The 15,467-nt window shown below is 63.0% G+C and overlaps 3 protein-coding genes across 3 annotated transcripts; 1 reads left to right on the forward strand and 2 right to left on the reverse strand.

Moving 5' to 3' along the window:
- Positions 1–300: 300 nt before the first annotated feature.
- EMIHUDRAFT_118996 (hypothetical protein) lies at positions 301–741 on the reverse strand (the record flags this gene model as incomplete). Its single annotated transcript, XM_005768888.1, has 1 exon — positions 301–741. The coding sequence occupies one exon, from the start codon at positions 739–741 to the stop codon at positions 301–303; it is 441 nt and encodes a 146-aa protein (XP_005768945.1).
- Positions 742–3,086: 2,345 nt separating this feature from the next.
- EMIHUDRAFT_118997 (hypothetical protein) lies at positions 3,087–4,419 on the forward strand (the record flags this gene model as incomplete). Its single annotated transcript, XM_005768889.1, has 4 exons — positions 3,087–3,372; positions 3,573–3,796; positions 4,171–4,266; positions 4,345–4,419. The coding sequence occupies 4 exons, from the start codon at positions 3,087–3,089 to the stop codon at positions 4,417–4,419; spliced, it is 681 nt and encodes a 226-aa protein (XP_005768946.1).
- A 496-nt stretch (positions 4,420–4,915) lies between these two features.
- EMIHUDRAFT_470423 (hypothetical protein) lies at positions 4,916–5,856 on the reverse strand (the record flags this gene model as incomplete). Its single annotated transcript, XM_005768890.1, has 1 exon — positions 4,916–5,856. The coding sequence occupies exon 1, from the start codon at positions 5,804–5,806 to the stop codon at positions 4,916–4,918; it is 891 nt and encodes a 296-aa protein (XP_005768947.1). The 5' UTR covers positions 5,807–5,856.
- Between the last annotated feature and the right edge of the window lie 9,611 nt (positions 5,857–15,467).

Consider the following 15,467-nt stretch of genomic DNA (forward strand, 5'->3'; position numbering starts at 1 on the left):
CCACCCATACCGCGCTGGTGTCCAGTCCGAGCCTGACTGTTCTTCACCTTTCTACCTAACGCCGCGAGTCGGTAGGTTAGCTCAGCACCGTCTCTCAGAGACGGCGTGCACTCCCTATGTGGCGCTGACCGCTGTGCACGCGCGTCGCACCGCGCTCGCGTTTCGTCTTTCGACTTTCGTTTCGGTGAAAATATCATGATTCCTCCGGGCACTCTGAGGAGCATAGCCATACCGGTGTACCGGTGCCGGTTACCGCCTCTGCCGGTGGGCTTCGGCGTGGCCTTTCCGCCGGCTGGTCTGCTAATCATTGACAATGGCCTCGAAGTCTGAAATGACTTCCGGAAGCACTGCGGTAGCTCCCTCCAACTCACCCGCCTTCGGATGGTCCGGGTCCCAATTCTCCCTCATCGTGAGCGCCCAGTCTGCCAGGTACCAGCGGAACTCATCAAAATCTATCTCGCCGTCTGCGTGACCGTGGGTGTCGAAGGCCAAGAGCAGCGAATTGACGTCGAGCTCGCGTGGCCGTATGCCCATGAATCGGGTGACCGCCGCCCGCAACTCCCTGACATCCAACTTCCCGCTGCCATCCTTGTCCATTGCCGAGAACAGCGCACCAATCTCTCGGAGGTGGCCCTTGGTCACCGCCTCATACGTCGCGCGTATGCTCAGCTGCTCGTAGTCCAGCTCCTCCTCTTCCTGCTCCTTGCGCGCACCGCACAGCCGGCAGTTGGTCGCGCCCATGCCACGCACGGACGCACGACGATGTTGTGACAAATGCCGGACGTCCCTTGCCAACCTTCGGAGGCGTATGTTCTTTCACACGCCTTGGGATGTACAAGGTTTTCCGGCAAACAAAAAGGAAAACACAGGGTCCCCAGCACTTTGCGTTTCCGGAAATTTCCAGGGAAAACAGAGTGTTTGGTGCTCCATTCTGGAAACTCGCGAGTTTCCCTGAGTCTGATCTGAGAGAGAGAGCTGGTCTGGGGCAAAATCTGAGGCAAAATTGAGGGAATCGACAAAATACCCAGGCGGTCGCAGGGTAATTTCCATCCAGGTATACACGGTTCTCCGCAAAATTCCCGGCATTTTGCCGATTTGGCCTAAAATTTGGTTGGCTGATTTTGGGCCCAAACCAGCCTCAGAGCCCAAAATTTGACGGTTTCCACGGAGTTTTCCCGAGGAAATAGCAAAGAAACCAACAACTCTAACACTCACACGTCATTTTGGGTGGGGGCCTGGAGCCCTTCTCAGAAAATAGAGAAAAAAAGGAGGTGTTGTGAAAAAAGGAAAGGAGAAGAGACGGGGTGCGAGAGGCAAACCTTGTACATCCCAACACACGCCGCCCTCGCGGGAGTCGCTTGGCGGCTCCCGTTGTGTACCTGTGTTAGTGCCAGTGCGGGCTGAGGGCCAAAAGCAAAACGCGCAACGCCACTCTCGCATCTCAGAGCGGTGTTATATCTCAGTAACCCCGCTCGATGGTGCTAGAGCAGCGTTCTTCAAGCTTAAACCCCACTCTACACAACACAGAGCAGCGTTTGCCTAACAAGACTCCGCTCTGCAACCTTCAGAGCGGACTCTTGCTCAGAAAAACACCGACCAAACACGTTCGAGCGGAGCCAAGTCAGTGCAACACCGCTCAACATAGCGGGAGCGGTCAATTTCCGCGGAGAGGCTGCTTTCGCCTCCCTCAGTCGCGCTCTTCTTTCCTCCTCCTCTTCAGAGCGGGACTTTGCTAAGTGAACACTGCTCTAGCTAGTAAGAGCAGCGATTGCTTTAAGCTGACACGCTCTAAATGGCGTGAGCGGCGTATCACTAAATGCGACGCCGCTCTGACTACTCGGAGCAGTGACGACCCACCCACACGCTGCTCAACCCCAGGGGCGGGGCTCGCCACGCCGCGCCGCGCGCCACGAGCGATCGTGGATCACCCGTCGGCGTCAGGTGGCATCGCCGTCCCGGCGTCCCAGAGCAGCGTCTATTCAGGGCGACGCCGCTCACGCCATTTAGAGCGGTATCAGCTTAAAGCAATCGCTGCTCTCACTAGCTAGAGCGGTGTTCACTCAGCAAAGTCCCGCTCTGAAGAGGAGGAGGAAAGTCGAAAGAAGAGCGCGACTGAGGGAGGCGAAAGCAGCCTCTCCGCGGAAATTGACCGCACCCGCTATGTTGAGCGGTGTTGCACTGACTTGACTCCGCTCGAACGTGTTTGGTCGGTGTTTTTCTGAGCAAGAGTCCGCTCTGAAGGTTGCAGAGCGGAGTCTTGTTAGGCAAACGCTGCTCTGTGTTGTGTAGAGTGGGGTTTAAGCTTGAAGAACGCTGCTCTAGCACCCGCGAGCGGGGTTGCTGAGATAGAACACGGCTCTGAGATGTGAGAGTGGAGCACTTGGAGCACTTGGAGTGCAGTCATTAACCGCACATCCAGGGCCAGGGAGCTCAGAAGCGCACCCAGCGGGCCGGATGATTGGCATCGGGTTACGGGCTAGAGAGCCCTAGCCCCGGGGGTGCGCGTTCGCAGGGCAAGGGCCTTAAAGTAAACACGGGTCTCCGAGGGTTGGCCCCGCGTACCGGGTTTCCCCTTAACTGCAGGACGCCCCCTCTACTCGGAGCTAATGAACACCACACTGCACGCCTCACACGTCACACCCCCACTCCACACTCACTCGCGCAGGCACTTGAGTAAACCCCCCGCATGAGGGCTCACCCCCCGTCCTCCCAGGGTTCCGACCCCCCTTGATTCGTTCTCTTGCTCGTCTCACGAGCGTCATGCGACGGCCGGTGTGGCCGTTTCCCTCGTTGTTGGTGTCGCTTCCTCCGCTCGCTGCCGCCCTTCATCTCCGCCAGCTTCTCCCGGCTCCACCGCTTTCGAGGGCGTCGACGGCCCGGCCGAGGTCTCCCCGGGCGGGGGCGGCGGCGTTGGGTCGTGTCGCCTCCCCTCCCAGGGGGGTCGAGCCCGCTCTCCCTGGTTGACGAGTCGCGCCCGCACCCGCGGCCTCGAGTCGCGCTGCGCGTTTTGCTTTTGGCCCTCAGCCGCCAGTGCGCGCCAGGCCCCAGGCAGCGCAAAGATTTTGCTCGGCGCTGGAGGCCGCAAGATGACGAGATGTACAACTGCGACGCTCAGCGCGTCTGCCACTCTGCTCATCCTGTCCACCGGCGTCGCCTCGCACGCCGTCCGGACGACTGCGCGCTCGCCAGGCGTGACAGCGGTGCGGGGAGCAGCGCTGCGACCGGCATATGCGCCTCCTTTGCAACGAGCGGCGCGGGTACCGTGTCCGCCGCGCATGGCGAGTGAGTCAGCTGGTGAGTCGCCGGTGGCGCGCGCGCGCGCGTGGTTTGGCAAGTGGATGAAGTTCGACCGCGCTTCGCTGAGCAAGCTCGGTGTCGACGCCTTCTTCACCTACGGACTCGTCTCGAACCTCAACGCTGGCGCGGCACGCCTTCCGAGACATCCACGACACTCCGAGCCCATGATACGAGCGTGCTACTCCCGAGACGCCCTCCGAGACGTTCCCGGGCGGGCTCCTCCGATGTGTACCCGAGTCTCTCCCCTCGCAGCTCTTCCTTCCCTCGCGCGGCAGGCGTGACGGTGTCGGTCGCCTGGTTCACCTTTTGCCAGTCAACGGGCCTCTCGCCGCTGGCGCATGGGCAGTGGTCCAAGTTCCTCGCCGTGTACGCCGGCATTTACCTCACCTTCGGCACCATCACCCGCCCCTTCCGCATGGCCTTCTCCGTCGGCGTCACGCCGCTGTTTGGGCAAACACCGCCGCGAGATGCCGCCGAGATGCCGCCGAGTGCAGCCGAGGTTACGGCGGAGAGGGTTATCTCTTGGGGCCTCTCTCGGCTGCCTCTCGGCTGTCTCTCGGCTGCCTCTCGGCTGTCTCTCGGCGTTCTCTCGGCTGCCTCTCGGCTGTCTCTCGGCGTTCTCTCGGCTGCCTCTCGGCTGTCTCTCGGCTGTCTCTCGGCGTTCTCTCGGCTGCCTCTCGGCTGTCTCTCGGCGTTCTCTCGGCTGCCTCTCGGCTGCCTCTCGGCTGTCTCTCGGCTGCCTCTCGGCTGCCTCTCGGCGTTCTCTCGGCGTTCTCTCGGCGTTCTCCGTCGGCCGTCAGCTTCGGCGGCTCCTCGGCTGTACCTCGCAGGCGGGTCATCAAGCGTCTGCAGGCGTCCCTCCCCTTCGGCGAGACGCGGCCGAAGCTGAATCGCACGCTGGCCATCCTCCTCTTCTCCGTCTTTGGAAACACCTTCTGCACGCTCGCCCTCATCGCGGCCGGAGTGTGGGTGAGCTCTGCCGCTTCCTCGCGCCCGGCCAGGCGGCGCGAACGGCGCCTCGTCACGCGCGCCCCCTGTCGTGAACAGGTCGCTGGACTCCTCGCCGGGGTGCCTGCGTTGCCGCCGGGCGCTCGGGTACCCTTCTTCGGCCCGCCGGCCTGAGGCGGAGCTGCGGATCGGTTGGAGAGGCCGCTGTGGATTGCGGCTCCCCCTCTGCGCTACTAACACCTCTGCGCTGCGTCTTGCGGTACGTTCGCTGCGCGACTTGTATCTGCGCCAACGCGTAGCCGCAGAGGCTGGGCCGCGGGACTGTCGGCGAGTGGGTAGACCCTCGAGAGGCTGTCCCCCTGTACGCTGTAGCTCGAGCTTAGGACAGCGACAGGAGGAAATACATGTACACACGATCACGTATGTCGTTCTTTTCTCTGTGTGTGTGGGGCATACCAAAACCTAATACGTATTTATGTCCCGATGTATGCAATCGTGTCCGTCTCACATGCGCTCGCACATGGTTGTGGCACATGCCACATCCCCCGAGTTCTCCCCCTGCCCCTCATCAGACACACGCCCCGCCCCCCCCGCCCCCCCCCGGCAACCCCCTCCCACCCTTTCTATATGCTACACGCGTGTCATATCTCGCCCACGCCGCTTTTTGGCATCACGCAGCGGCGGAGACCCTGCTGCCGCGGCCGGGCGGCCCGCTGTCCTCAAAGACAATCAGGGTGGCCGTCTCGACCCAGCTGGACGTGGCTGCGTCGTACACGCGCGAGGCCGTCGGTCTCTCTGCGAGCAGCCGCACCTCGGCGGCGTCGACCCAGTCGTCCTTGCCCTTCTTCTTCTCCTTCTTCTTCTTCTTGGCGTCGCCCTCCTTTGGCTTCACGCGCCAGACGCGCGAGATCGACTGCGGCAGCAGCGCCCCGTCGCGCACTGAGAGGAAGCCCACCTGCTCGCCCGCGTCCTCAGCGTTGCCCACGTACCAGCAGTCCGCCGCGTGCCAGAGCATCACCTCACCGTTGCCCTCGAGTTCGTACGACGGGTGACCGTTGACCTCCTCGTCGCACTTGGAGAAGACTCCCATCCACGCGCTCGCGTCCTGCGCGCCCTTGGGCGCCTTGCCCACGAGGGCGACCCGCGCCGCCGCCCGCTTGAGCTCCTCGCTCAGAGCAGCGCCCGCGATGCAGCGCACGTCCGGCGCGTCGCACCAGCCCCCGCCGGCAGGTAGGTTGACGCGCCAAGCACGGGTCGCGGTCTCGGGAGCGAAGGCGTCGTCGGGGCAGCTGATGCCGCAGCCCTTTCTTCCGAGCTGCTTTGCGTCGCCCACCTTCCACCCGCCCGAATACCACATCATCACGCTTGGGTCCCCATCCTTCTCGTAGGATGGCATCCCGTTGATAAGATCGTGCCGCTTCACAAACACGCCAAGGCGAGAGCACTGTGCGCCGCCAGGCGTCGCGCCGACCAGAGCGACTCGCTCAGAACCACGGTTGAGCTCAGCCTGTAGCGCTGCACCGCCGCGGAAGCGGATGTACGAGCGTCTCAAGGTCTCCATGCTGGCTGCGGTCCGATGCGGGCGGCGGCAAGTCTGTCCGACGCTCGGCTTCTGCTGGACGGCCCGGCGCTCCTTGGCACGGGGTGTGTACTTGTTACGTGAAACCCGCTGGGCCCGGACGCCAGCACACACGGCTAGATTTCATGGCGGGCCGCCTAGGCCCTGGGGTCGGAGGTAGAGTCGGTGGGGGTGCCGCGCGCGGCGCGGGCTTCGCTGTCGGGGGCGTTTAGGGCGGGGTCGGGGAAGGAGGGAGGGTGGGGTCGGTCGCATTGGCGGCCGCGCGGCAGTGGCTGCGGGGGGGGCGGGAGGAGGTGGTGTGGTGTGGGCTTGAGAATAGCTCTGCTCTCTCTCTTCATGGAGGCAACCGCTACGAGTCGACTGGTGTGTGTCGCAGTCGTCGTGGTTTCGTATCAAGAATACTCACTCACACACGCAACAAAAACAACGAGAGTTGTTTGGTATTGCTAAAAATCTCTCTCTCTCTCTCACGCACGGGAGTACCTAGGTAGGGCAATTTTACACGGTCCGCCACTACTATTACCCAACGTCTGTGCTTGCTTGTGCGTCTTGGGGCCGAAGACTTTTTGTGTGAATGGCGGGTTGTGCGTTTACGTGATACAACTGTAGCGTCTGAGAACGCCGACACTGCTCGTGATGCAGAAAAGGCTCGAGCCGCTTCGAGGGCCCGCCGGTGCGTGCCGTACCGTCAGCGGCGCGCGTGGCGGCGCACCAGCCTTGTGGGGAATCAGCCTCTCCGAGTGCGAGGCGCTCTGTGAGGCTAGCGGAGCGTGTGTGGCAGCGCAGCACGCATCCACACCAAAAAAGCGAGGCAGGGTGGACATGGCATGCGAGCTGATTTTGGCGCCTGCACGCGTCTCTCACACCCTGCCGCTCGCTAACACCGTGTGCTTGCTCAAACTGGCCGAGCCGCTGCCACCGCTGCAGTTGCCACCATTGCCTCCTCCGCCGCCACCGCCACCGCCGTCGCCACCAGCTTTGTCGCAACCGCGTGCCGACTCGCTGCAGCCGCCGCCGCCGCCTCCGCTGCCGCCGCCGCCGCCGCCTCCGCCGCTGCCGCTGCCGCCTCCTCCGCCTCCGCCGCCGCCGCCACCACCAACTTTGCCGCCATCGCCGCACCCTCCGCCTCCTCCACCGCCCTCGCCTCCGCCGCCACCGCCTCCTCAAACCCCCCCCGACGCCTGGTTCCTGCACGAGCGGCGCAACTGCTGGTGGGACGGCCACGGCGCGGAAGAGGTGGACTCGCCGCGAGGGAGCGACGTGCCGGGCGCACGCACCCTCGCCGAGTGCAAAGCGGCGTGCAAGAGCGCGGCAGCCTCTGGGCTGCCGTTTTGCGAGGGCGTCGTTTGGAAGCGCCGTGAGGGGAAGTGCTACCGCAAGACGCGCATCATAGTGGGGCTGTGCGAGTTCGATACGGCATTTGACCTGCACTTGCGGTCGGATCTGCCGCCGCCGCCGCCGCCGCCGCCGCCGTACCCTGCTCCGCCGCCGCCGCTGCCGCCGCCAACTTCGCCGCCGCCGACGCACCCTCCCCCTCCGCCTTTCTACTGGATCCTGCGCGCGCGGCGCAACTGCTGGTGGGACGGCCACGGCGCGGAGGAGGTGGACTCGCCGCGAGGGAGCGACGTGCCGGGCGCACGCACCCTCGCCGAGTGCAAAGCGGCGTGCAAGAGCGCGGCAGCCTCTGGGCTGCCGTTTTGCGAGGGCGTCGTTTGGGAGCGCCGTGAGGGGAAGTGCTACCGCAAGACGCGCATCATAGTGGGGCTGTGCGAGTTCGATACGCCGCATCGTACGGCATTTGACCTGCACTTGCGATCGGATCTGCCGCCGCTGCCGACGCCGCCGGACACCATTCCAAAGAGCGTGCCGCGCTCGGGCCCACTCACCGTGGGGCGTTCCCATGCGATCCTGCACAGCAGCATGACTTACAGCAGCATGAGATTCCGGCTGACCAGCTGCCTACCTCACTCTCCTGCGGGCCGCGCCACGTTCTTCGATGAAGCACTCCGCGGCGCGGTTTGCGACAAGAATTGGATCGAGAATACCGGGGGCAAGAATGGCCACCCGAACGCTCGGCCGCTGAAAGGGCCAGTGCTCCTCGGCTACGATACTACGATCGTAGAGCAGTGCATGCTCGCAAAAGGCCTAGCGTTCGGAAAATGGCGTTCACCCGACATGAGAGTTATCGTCGACTCCTGCAGTGGCGCGGGCTTCAACTTCATCCGCGTCAATCACCATTGGGACTATTGCCTGCAAGTGCAGTACATTATCTGCGCGATGCAGGGCAAGCTGCCAGGCCAACCGCAGCGGACCAGCGCCGCTGGAACGCTCATGGGCGAGATCCAGTTCGCCATGCCGCCGCGCGAGCTGAGGCTCGAACATCTCTGGAATGAGCCGGCCTTCACGGTCTCGTCCGTCTTCATCCACGAGGTGTCCATGCTCGCCGTGCTCTGCAAGAATGGGCGCGAGGTCTTCGAAAAGGGTGTGGGCGAGTCATTCTGGTGCGAGCTCGACCCCAACGCGTACGCCGAGTTCGCCCGGTACCCGCACTAGAACCCATAGTGAAGTGGGGGGGGGGGGGGGGGTGTACACTGTGTCCGTCCACAAGACGCTCGCGATTGAGTGACGCGTTTCGCTAATGCGTGTGCCTTGGTTGGGCCACTCCGGGGTGCCACTCGGGCACTGCCAGGTCTGCTCTTCCCGTTTGCCGTTGTGCGCGTGTTGAGTTGCAAGTCCAAGTGCTCTCTCTGGAACTACGTTCTTTCATCCGCCAGTGGGCGCCAGTCCCGTGTCCAATGTTATCGTTGAGTCGCTGTTGCTACAGAGCACCTCTGATGCCAGACACGCACCCGACAGCACCCAATAGCACTGACAGCACCTGACAGCTGGTCTGACAGAGGCACCTACCTGACAGTGCCTGACAGTGCCCGACAGCCCGACAGATCACCGTGTTGACAGCACCTGAACAGCCTGACACGTGACAGCCAGGACTCAGGGGGAAGCAGCATCAAGTGAGAGCAGGAAGGATGGCGCTTAGGGTCGGCTTTGAACAAGGGTTTCCAAAAAAAAACTGTTCAGTTTTCAAAGGCAAAAACGCCGGCGTAAGCCCTCCCCTCACACTGACACTTCTCCCCTATTCCCAACTCTAGGTTGCGCACGTCTCCCAGCGAGCTAGGATCTCCGCTTTTTCTCCCCTAGTCATCCGCCCGCGCCGCGCGCCTCTATGGGCGTCTAGTGCAGCCACTGACAGAACTATTCCCGAGGAGTGGTCGACGTCTCGCCCGAAGTCGGGTGGGCTCGCGCACTGCTTAGCCCTAGGGGAGGGGTGTGTGTGAGGTGGTGGAATGGTAAGGTTTCAGGCCACAGGGGTGGGGGATTTGGTGGATGAGTCAGGAGCCAGCAGCCTTCCTACTGGTCCTGAGTTCACAGCTCCTCAGCCCGACGGGGTGGTCCCTTGGATTCGGGCCCCGCTCCCTTTTCCTGCGCCTGGTCTGTCCCTGTCATGTGTGTGTTGCGAGATGCAGAGCTGGTTAGCTGGAGCACAGAGCTGGTTACTGGAGCACTGGTTAGGCTGGAGAGCTCTTGTTAGGCTGGGGCGCAGAGCTGGTTGGGCTGGAGCACAGAGCTGGTTAGGCTGCTGGTTAGGCTGGGGCACAGGGCTGGTTAGGCTGGAGCATAGAGCTGGTTAGGCTGGATGGAGCACAAAGCTGGTTAGGCTGGAGTGCGGGCGGTCGGTGCGGTGGCCGGCGGATCTGTGAACACCGGCGAGAGATTTTTCTCTCGACGTTTCTTCTGCGAAGAAACGTTCAAAACACTCGGTGTCGAAACACCTCTCCGACGCGCTCGACTATAGTCTGTGCAAAACACCGTTCGCGGAACAGCGTATCCGGATAGTGAGCTAAGTCTCTGGCGCGCGCTGCCTCAATAGGCCCGCACGTTGCGAGTAGTGCTGCACTCTTCTGCGGATTGGTGTTGGTTTTGTCGACGGGTGTGACATACACACATGAATCAACGAAGCAATGGAGCCGCAACGGGCGCAAGGCAGCGGGGCTGATGACGCGGCACGGCATGGAGCCGTTGCCGTCTGCATCACTGGCCTGGTTCGTACGCTTCTGTCCACTCCCGTGCAGTCGACATACACGCGACACGTTCGCGATGCATTGGGGCGGCAGCAGTTTTCTGCACATACGCACATCACAATCGGCGGGGTGTGGAGAAGCAAGGAAGAAGCAGCCTTGCGTCTGGCTGTGCACTCGGCCTACAGTCCAAAGACCCTTGAACTGCTCCACGAGGCCTCGTCGGACCTCGCGACGCAGCAGCACAGTATGCTCAAGCACTTTCGCTGCCAGCTCGAGGGTACGCACGTTCTCGGTGCTCGTCTCGTCAATGGTTCCGAGGTTTACAGCCGTTCGCATGCGGCAAAGATCATGCTTCAGTGGCGAGCTGTGCGTGCTTGCTACTTGCAGGTCGAGGCGTATGAGATGCAGAGCAACTCTCGGTACGCATGGCTCATACGGACGCGCACCGACATCGCCTTCTTTTCGGACTTGCCTTCTTTGTCCAAGCTCTCCGAGCGGCATGTGTACGTTCCAGCGGGCGGCATGTCAGATCGCCCCTGGTTGCAATGCCAGAACGACCATATCTTCATCTGTCCACGGGAGCGATGCCGCCCATACTTCCACCTGCTCGAACTGTGGGAAAGCGAGCACTGCAGATCCGGCGGCGAAAGCAACACGGCTTTCATGGACGAGATATTTGCATCGGCAAACGCACCCGGCGGAATGAGCGCGCCGCGACGTCCATTTTTGTTGCCAAATCCGCCAGAGCGTGGCAACGCGGAGTGGTTTCTGTTTGCACGCTTCTCCCAGAAGCCCGCACCTATTTGCTTAGCACCAAAGCCCTCTGAGTCATGCTGTGGCTTCGTGCGAGAGCTGCACCTACACTATGCGATTGCGCGGTCGGCGACGTCTCCGCCGCGCCGCTCAAGCAACGAGTCGGCGACATTCCATGACGGCATCGGTGTGCAGCTCTCATGCAAATTCAACTTGATTCAAATGTGGCGAAAAGAGCTCAACGCAGCAAGCTTGAACCGGGATGCAGAGCGACGATGCATGAGGGCACAGGCGCTCGGAGCGGAGAGGACTCGCTAAAACATCAACAACTGATGCGATTTGTGCTCTTTCTGTAATCAAACGGCTAGACGGATTCAAAACCGAGCAAAATGCTTGTTGCATGATTGTTGCATGATGGCGGGATGAGCTCAATGAAGAGTATCTGTATCCGGTATGGCGAAGTACAAGCAGAGTGAAGCTGCGCCTCGGCGGCGGTCCTCCTCGTCGGCAGAAGGGGTAGAAAGGTGGGATATCAGAAGGGCGCACCTGATCTCCGCGCGACGGCGAAGCGGCTCAACCCCGAGCTCGACGTCTCGCCCATGGACAACCCCGCCGTCAAGCCACTCGAGTTCACGCTCGCCAGGTCGGCGACGCAGTTTGAGACGAAGAAGAACACGTCAAGGACTACGTCAAGGCCAAGTTCCCCACGGTAGACTACGTGGACCTCGTCTTCCCCGGCCCGGACGGCCTGATGAGCATCATCAAGACAGCCTGGGTGCTTCCCATCGCCGCCCAAACCGCCTCGACTGGCACCCTCGCCGACTTCCTCCGCACGCTCGGCGCGACGGTCACCGAGGTGGATCTCGACGCGGAGGACGGAGACAGCGACGAGGAGGACGAGCGAGACGGCAACGCGCTCGTCGACGACGAGGCTGAGGAGGAGGAGGAGGAGGAGTTGGATTCGGCGTGGCGCGTCTACTTCCTGCGATACTCGAGCGGTCGGAGGACTTACGTCGGTGCGAGCCCCGACCCCGTCCGACGACTGCGCCAGCACAACGGCGAGCTCTCGGGAGGTGGCGCGCCCGCCGCGGGACGGCCGTGGCGCATTCTTCTCGTTGTGCGCGGCTTCTCCTCGAAGAGTGATGCGCTCGCTTTCGAATGGGCGTGGCAGAAGCCGCACACCAGCCGGCACATTGCGCGAGGAGAGGAGTCAAGGCGCGATTTCTTGTTTTTCTTGCGTCCTCCCTGAGCATTTCGTGTATGCGAGACCTCGAGAGAGTTGTGCCGAAGGCGCTGTTTTTGATCGAAGGCCCACAGCTTCCCCGACGGCTTTGCCTGACAGCTCCATCAAGGCACTCGCTACTTTCCGCTGCCTCTCGCTCTTGCCCCGCCGCACTGCACTACCGATGGCCGCCGCAAGCCGCACGGCTTGATCCCCGCGACGCATATTGCTCACGGAACCCGCCCAACCCGCATCGCTCCCGCCGTGCGATGCGCCTCGCTCGCCGCAACGACCGGCTGTTCCCCCTTCGGCCTCGCACCGCCTGCTCCCTCCCGCTCGCACCTGCCGCCGCTGCCATTGAGGAGCCGGGAGACGCGTCCGCTGCTGTCCATTCGCCACCCTTGCCCCGCGTTAGCCCGCACAAGCGCATCCCATTTTATGCTGCCGACGCTCGCCCGCCGTCGCCTGCGCGCCCGCAGATCCAAAACAACGCGAGCGAGGGGAGCCGCCGCGGCATCTTGCAAGCTGGACCTCGAGCTTTGAACGCTGCGAGTAGGCGCGGCCCTCCTGAGCCACCCTTTCTCTCCATCCCCCCTCAAAGATCGCTCTCAGCAGCACTTGATGCGGCCAAACACGATGCGCTGCAATCAGCCGAGCAACCAGCCGAGCGAGATCGCCCGTGATTGACCGAGATCGCTTCCGGGATCAGCATGGCGCTTCCGCACCTCGTTGTGGAGGCGCTCTAGCGCTCGCGCAGCCCGCCTCCTTCTCTCTGCCCTCTCTCCCGGCGAAAGAGAGCGACCCGTCCCGCTCTCGCGCCAGCGTTGCCCCGCTACAGTCCGAGAGCCGTAGGAGTGGAGGGGCGTGCCGATGCTCGTCGCGACGCGAGCTGACGCCGCGTTTTGCTGCCCATAGGTGCGGCGAAATCTCATATTCGCCGCGTTAGTCCTTAGATGAGATACGTCCGCAGTTCTGCAGTAACCCAGTAATGCGCAGGGTCTGCAGTAGTCCGCAGTGTCTGCAGTAACCAGTCTGCAGTAGTCCGCAGTGTCTGCGCGGTAGTACAGTACTCTGCACAGTGTCCAGTCTCCAGTAATAGTAGTGCTCTGCACAGTCTCCGGTTTTAACAGTAGTGCTCTGCACAGTCTCTCCAGTAATAATAGTAGTGCTCTGCACAGTCTCCAGTAACCAGTAGTAATGTGCAGTAGTAGTCTAGTCTCCAGCCGAGATTGCCCGAGATGCATCCCTCGTAGGTACGAGTGAACTCGATCAACATCATGTCCGAGAAACAGACGACAGCGAAGGTCGGCATCGTGTCGGCCAAAGACGGCAGCATTGAGGTCGTCATCTCCGCGTCGAAGTCGCCATCGCTCCTCGGAGCTACGGTGGTGTGTGTGCATGTCGCAGATCCTCCAATCGCCTCCCATGTCATGGTCCCCTTCTCCCTCATCCACAGGCGTGCGGCGCCAAGGGCGTGGCCGAGGCAAAGGCGCCGGCCTCGGACACGGTCGACTCGGACACCGAGACCCACAGCACTGCACCCGGCTTCCCCAATCCATAGGACGCTCTCGCCGCGACCGCGGCGGCGGTCGACGCCGGCGCCGATGACGCCGTCTCGCCCACCCCCCCCTCTCTCTCGGACTACACGAGCGTCGCCAAGGACGCTAGCGTTAACTCGGCCGCGGCGGCGGCGGAGCCGGAGCCTGGTGCCGCGGACACAGTCGACTCGGACGCAGCCACCTCCGTGTTTGCCGCCAACGAGCCGAGCGCGAGCGCCGTTTTCTGGTCCAAGCTCGCGCGCCCGACCGACCCACCGACGGTCCCCACCGGCGACACCGAAGACGACCCGGCTCTCGAGCCGGTCATCAAGAACGACCCGGCTGCCAAGCCGGTCGATGGCAGCGGCGAGCCACCGCCGTCCATCAAAGAGTTTCCTGCGGAGACGCCCGCCCCGGCGGTGAGCTTTAGTAGTCCGCAGCACTCTGCAGTACTCCACAGAGCACAGTAGTCAGCAGTGCTGCAGTGACTAGTAATCTGCAGTAGTGATCCGCAATTGTCTGCAGATCTGCAGTATTCAGTAATAACGCGCAGCCGTACGCCACATTAGTCCGCAGTAGTAAGTGGGGCGGGGTATGAGATGTGAGAGATTAGCCGAGATTGCCCGAGATTTTCGGCTAGTCTCTCTCGCCTTCTGGCTGTCACAGGCGTCGCTGGCGGGCCAGTCCAAGGGCGAGTCCGCTTCGCTCGAGGACGGCATCCAGTCCAACGGCGAGTCCGCTTCGCTCGAGGACAGCATCCAGTCCAAGGGCGAGTCCGCTTCGCTCGAGGACAGCATCCAGTCCAAGGGCGAGTCCGCTTCGCTCGAGGACGGCATCCAGTCCAAGGGCGAGTCCGCTTCGCTCGAGGACGGCATCCAGTCCAAGGGCGAGCCCGCTTCGCTCGAGGACGGCATCCAGTCCAAGGGCGAGTCCGCTTCGCTCGAGGACGGCATCCAGTCCAAGGGCGAGTCCGCTTCGCTCCAGTCCGAGCACGTCGGCGTCGTGTTTGCGTCGTCGGCACGCGCTTCGCTCGACTCCTGCGCCGAGGCCTCGCGGCGCCTCACGTTCACCGTCGGCGATCCATCGTACCCGCCACCTCTGACGCCGCTCCCGTCCGTCATCGACGCTGCCGGCGGCAAGGCGAGCGAGCCCGCGTCGCTCAAGGACGTCGTCGGCGACGGCGGCGGGACGGCCGTCGCGTCCGAGGGCGAGTCGGCGCCGATGCCCGTGCTCCTCGAAGACGAGGTGCGTGCGCACGCCAGGATGCATCGCCATAACCCGTGTGACCTCCCCCCGTCTCCAAACACCTGCGTATTCTCCCTCCCTCGGCCACAGTCTGGCGCGGAGGAGAGCATCCCCAAGAAGGACCTGGCCACGGCGGACACGTTCGACTCGGACCTGGCCAAGCCAAGCGCGAACGCCGCTTTCTGGTCCAAGCTCGCGCGCCCGACCGACCCACCGACGGTCCCCACCGGCGTCACCGAAGACGACCCGGCTCTCGAGCCGGTCATCAAGAACGACCCGGCTGCCAAGCCGGTCGATGGCAGCGGCGAGCCACCGCCGTCCATCAAGGAGTTTCCTGCGGACGAGACGCCCGACCCGGCGGTGAGCGCCACGGACGCGGCGGTCGCGGAGCCAGCGCCCAAATATTGACGCAACCACTTATTGCGCGTGCACAGGACATCGCCGACTGGACGACCCCGTCGAACCCGCGCCGCAACAACGGGCGCAAGGGCGAGGTCAAGTCCACGAAGGTCTCCAACAAGTACGATCCGCTCGACGACGTCGAGACGAACGTCGACAAGGACGAGGACGAGAAGAAGGGAAAGGAGAAGGGCGCGTCGGGCAAGGTGTCATCGGTGCGCGCCCTCCCACAGACACGCACTGCCCCGCCTTTGCTTGACAGCGCGTCGCGCGCGCCGCAGTTCGAGTCTGTCTCGCCCGAGTCGGTCGGTGGCACCGGCAAGGCGCCCCGCGACTCCACGCCGTCGTCGACGCCTTCGGCGCGTACTACCTTGCCCGTTCAGCGCACCCTGCCTGCTCGTGACAAT

This window comes from Emiliania huxleyi, assembly GCF_000372725.1.
Source record: "Emiliania huxleyi CCMP1516 unplaced genomic scaffold EMIHUscaffold_443, whole genome shotgun sequence".
Classification (NCBI taxonomy): domain Eukaryota; phylum Haptophyta; order Isochrysidales; family Noelaerhabdaceae; genus Emiliania; species Emiliania huxleyi.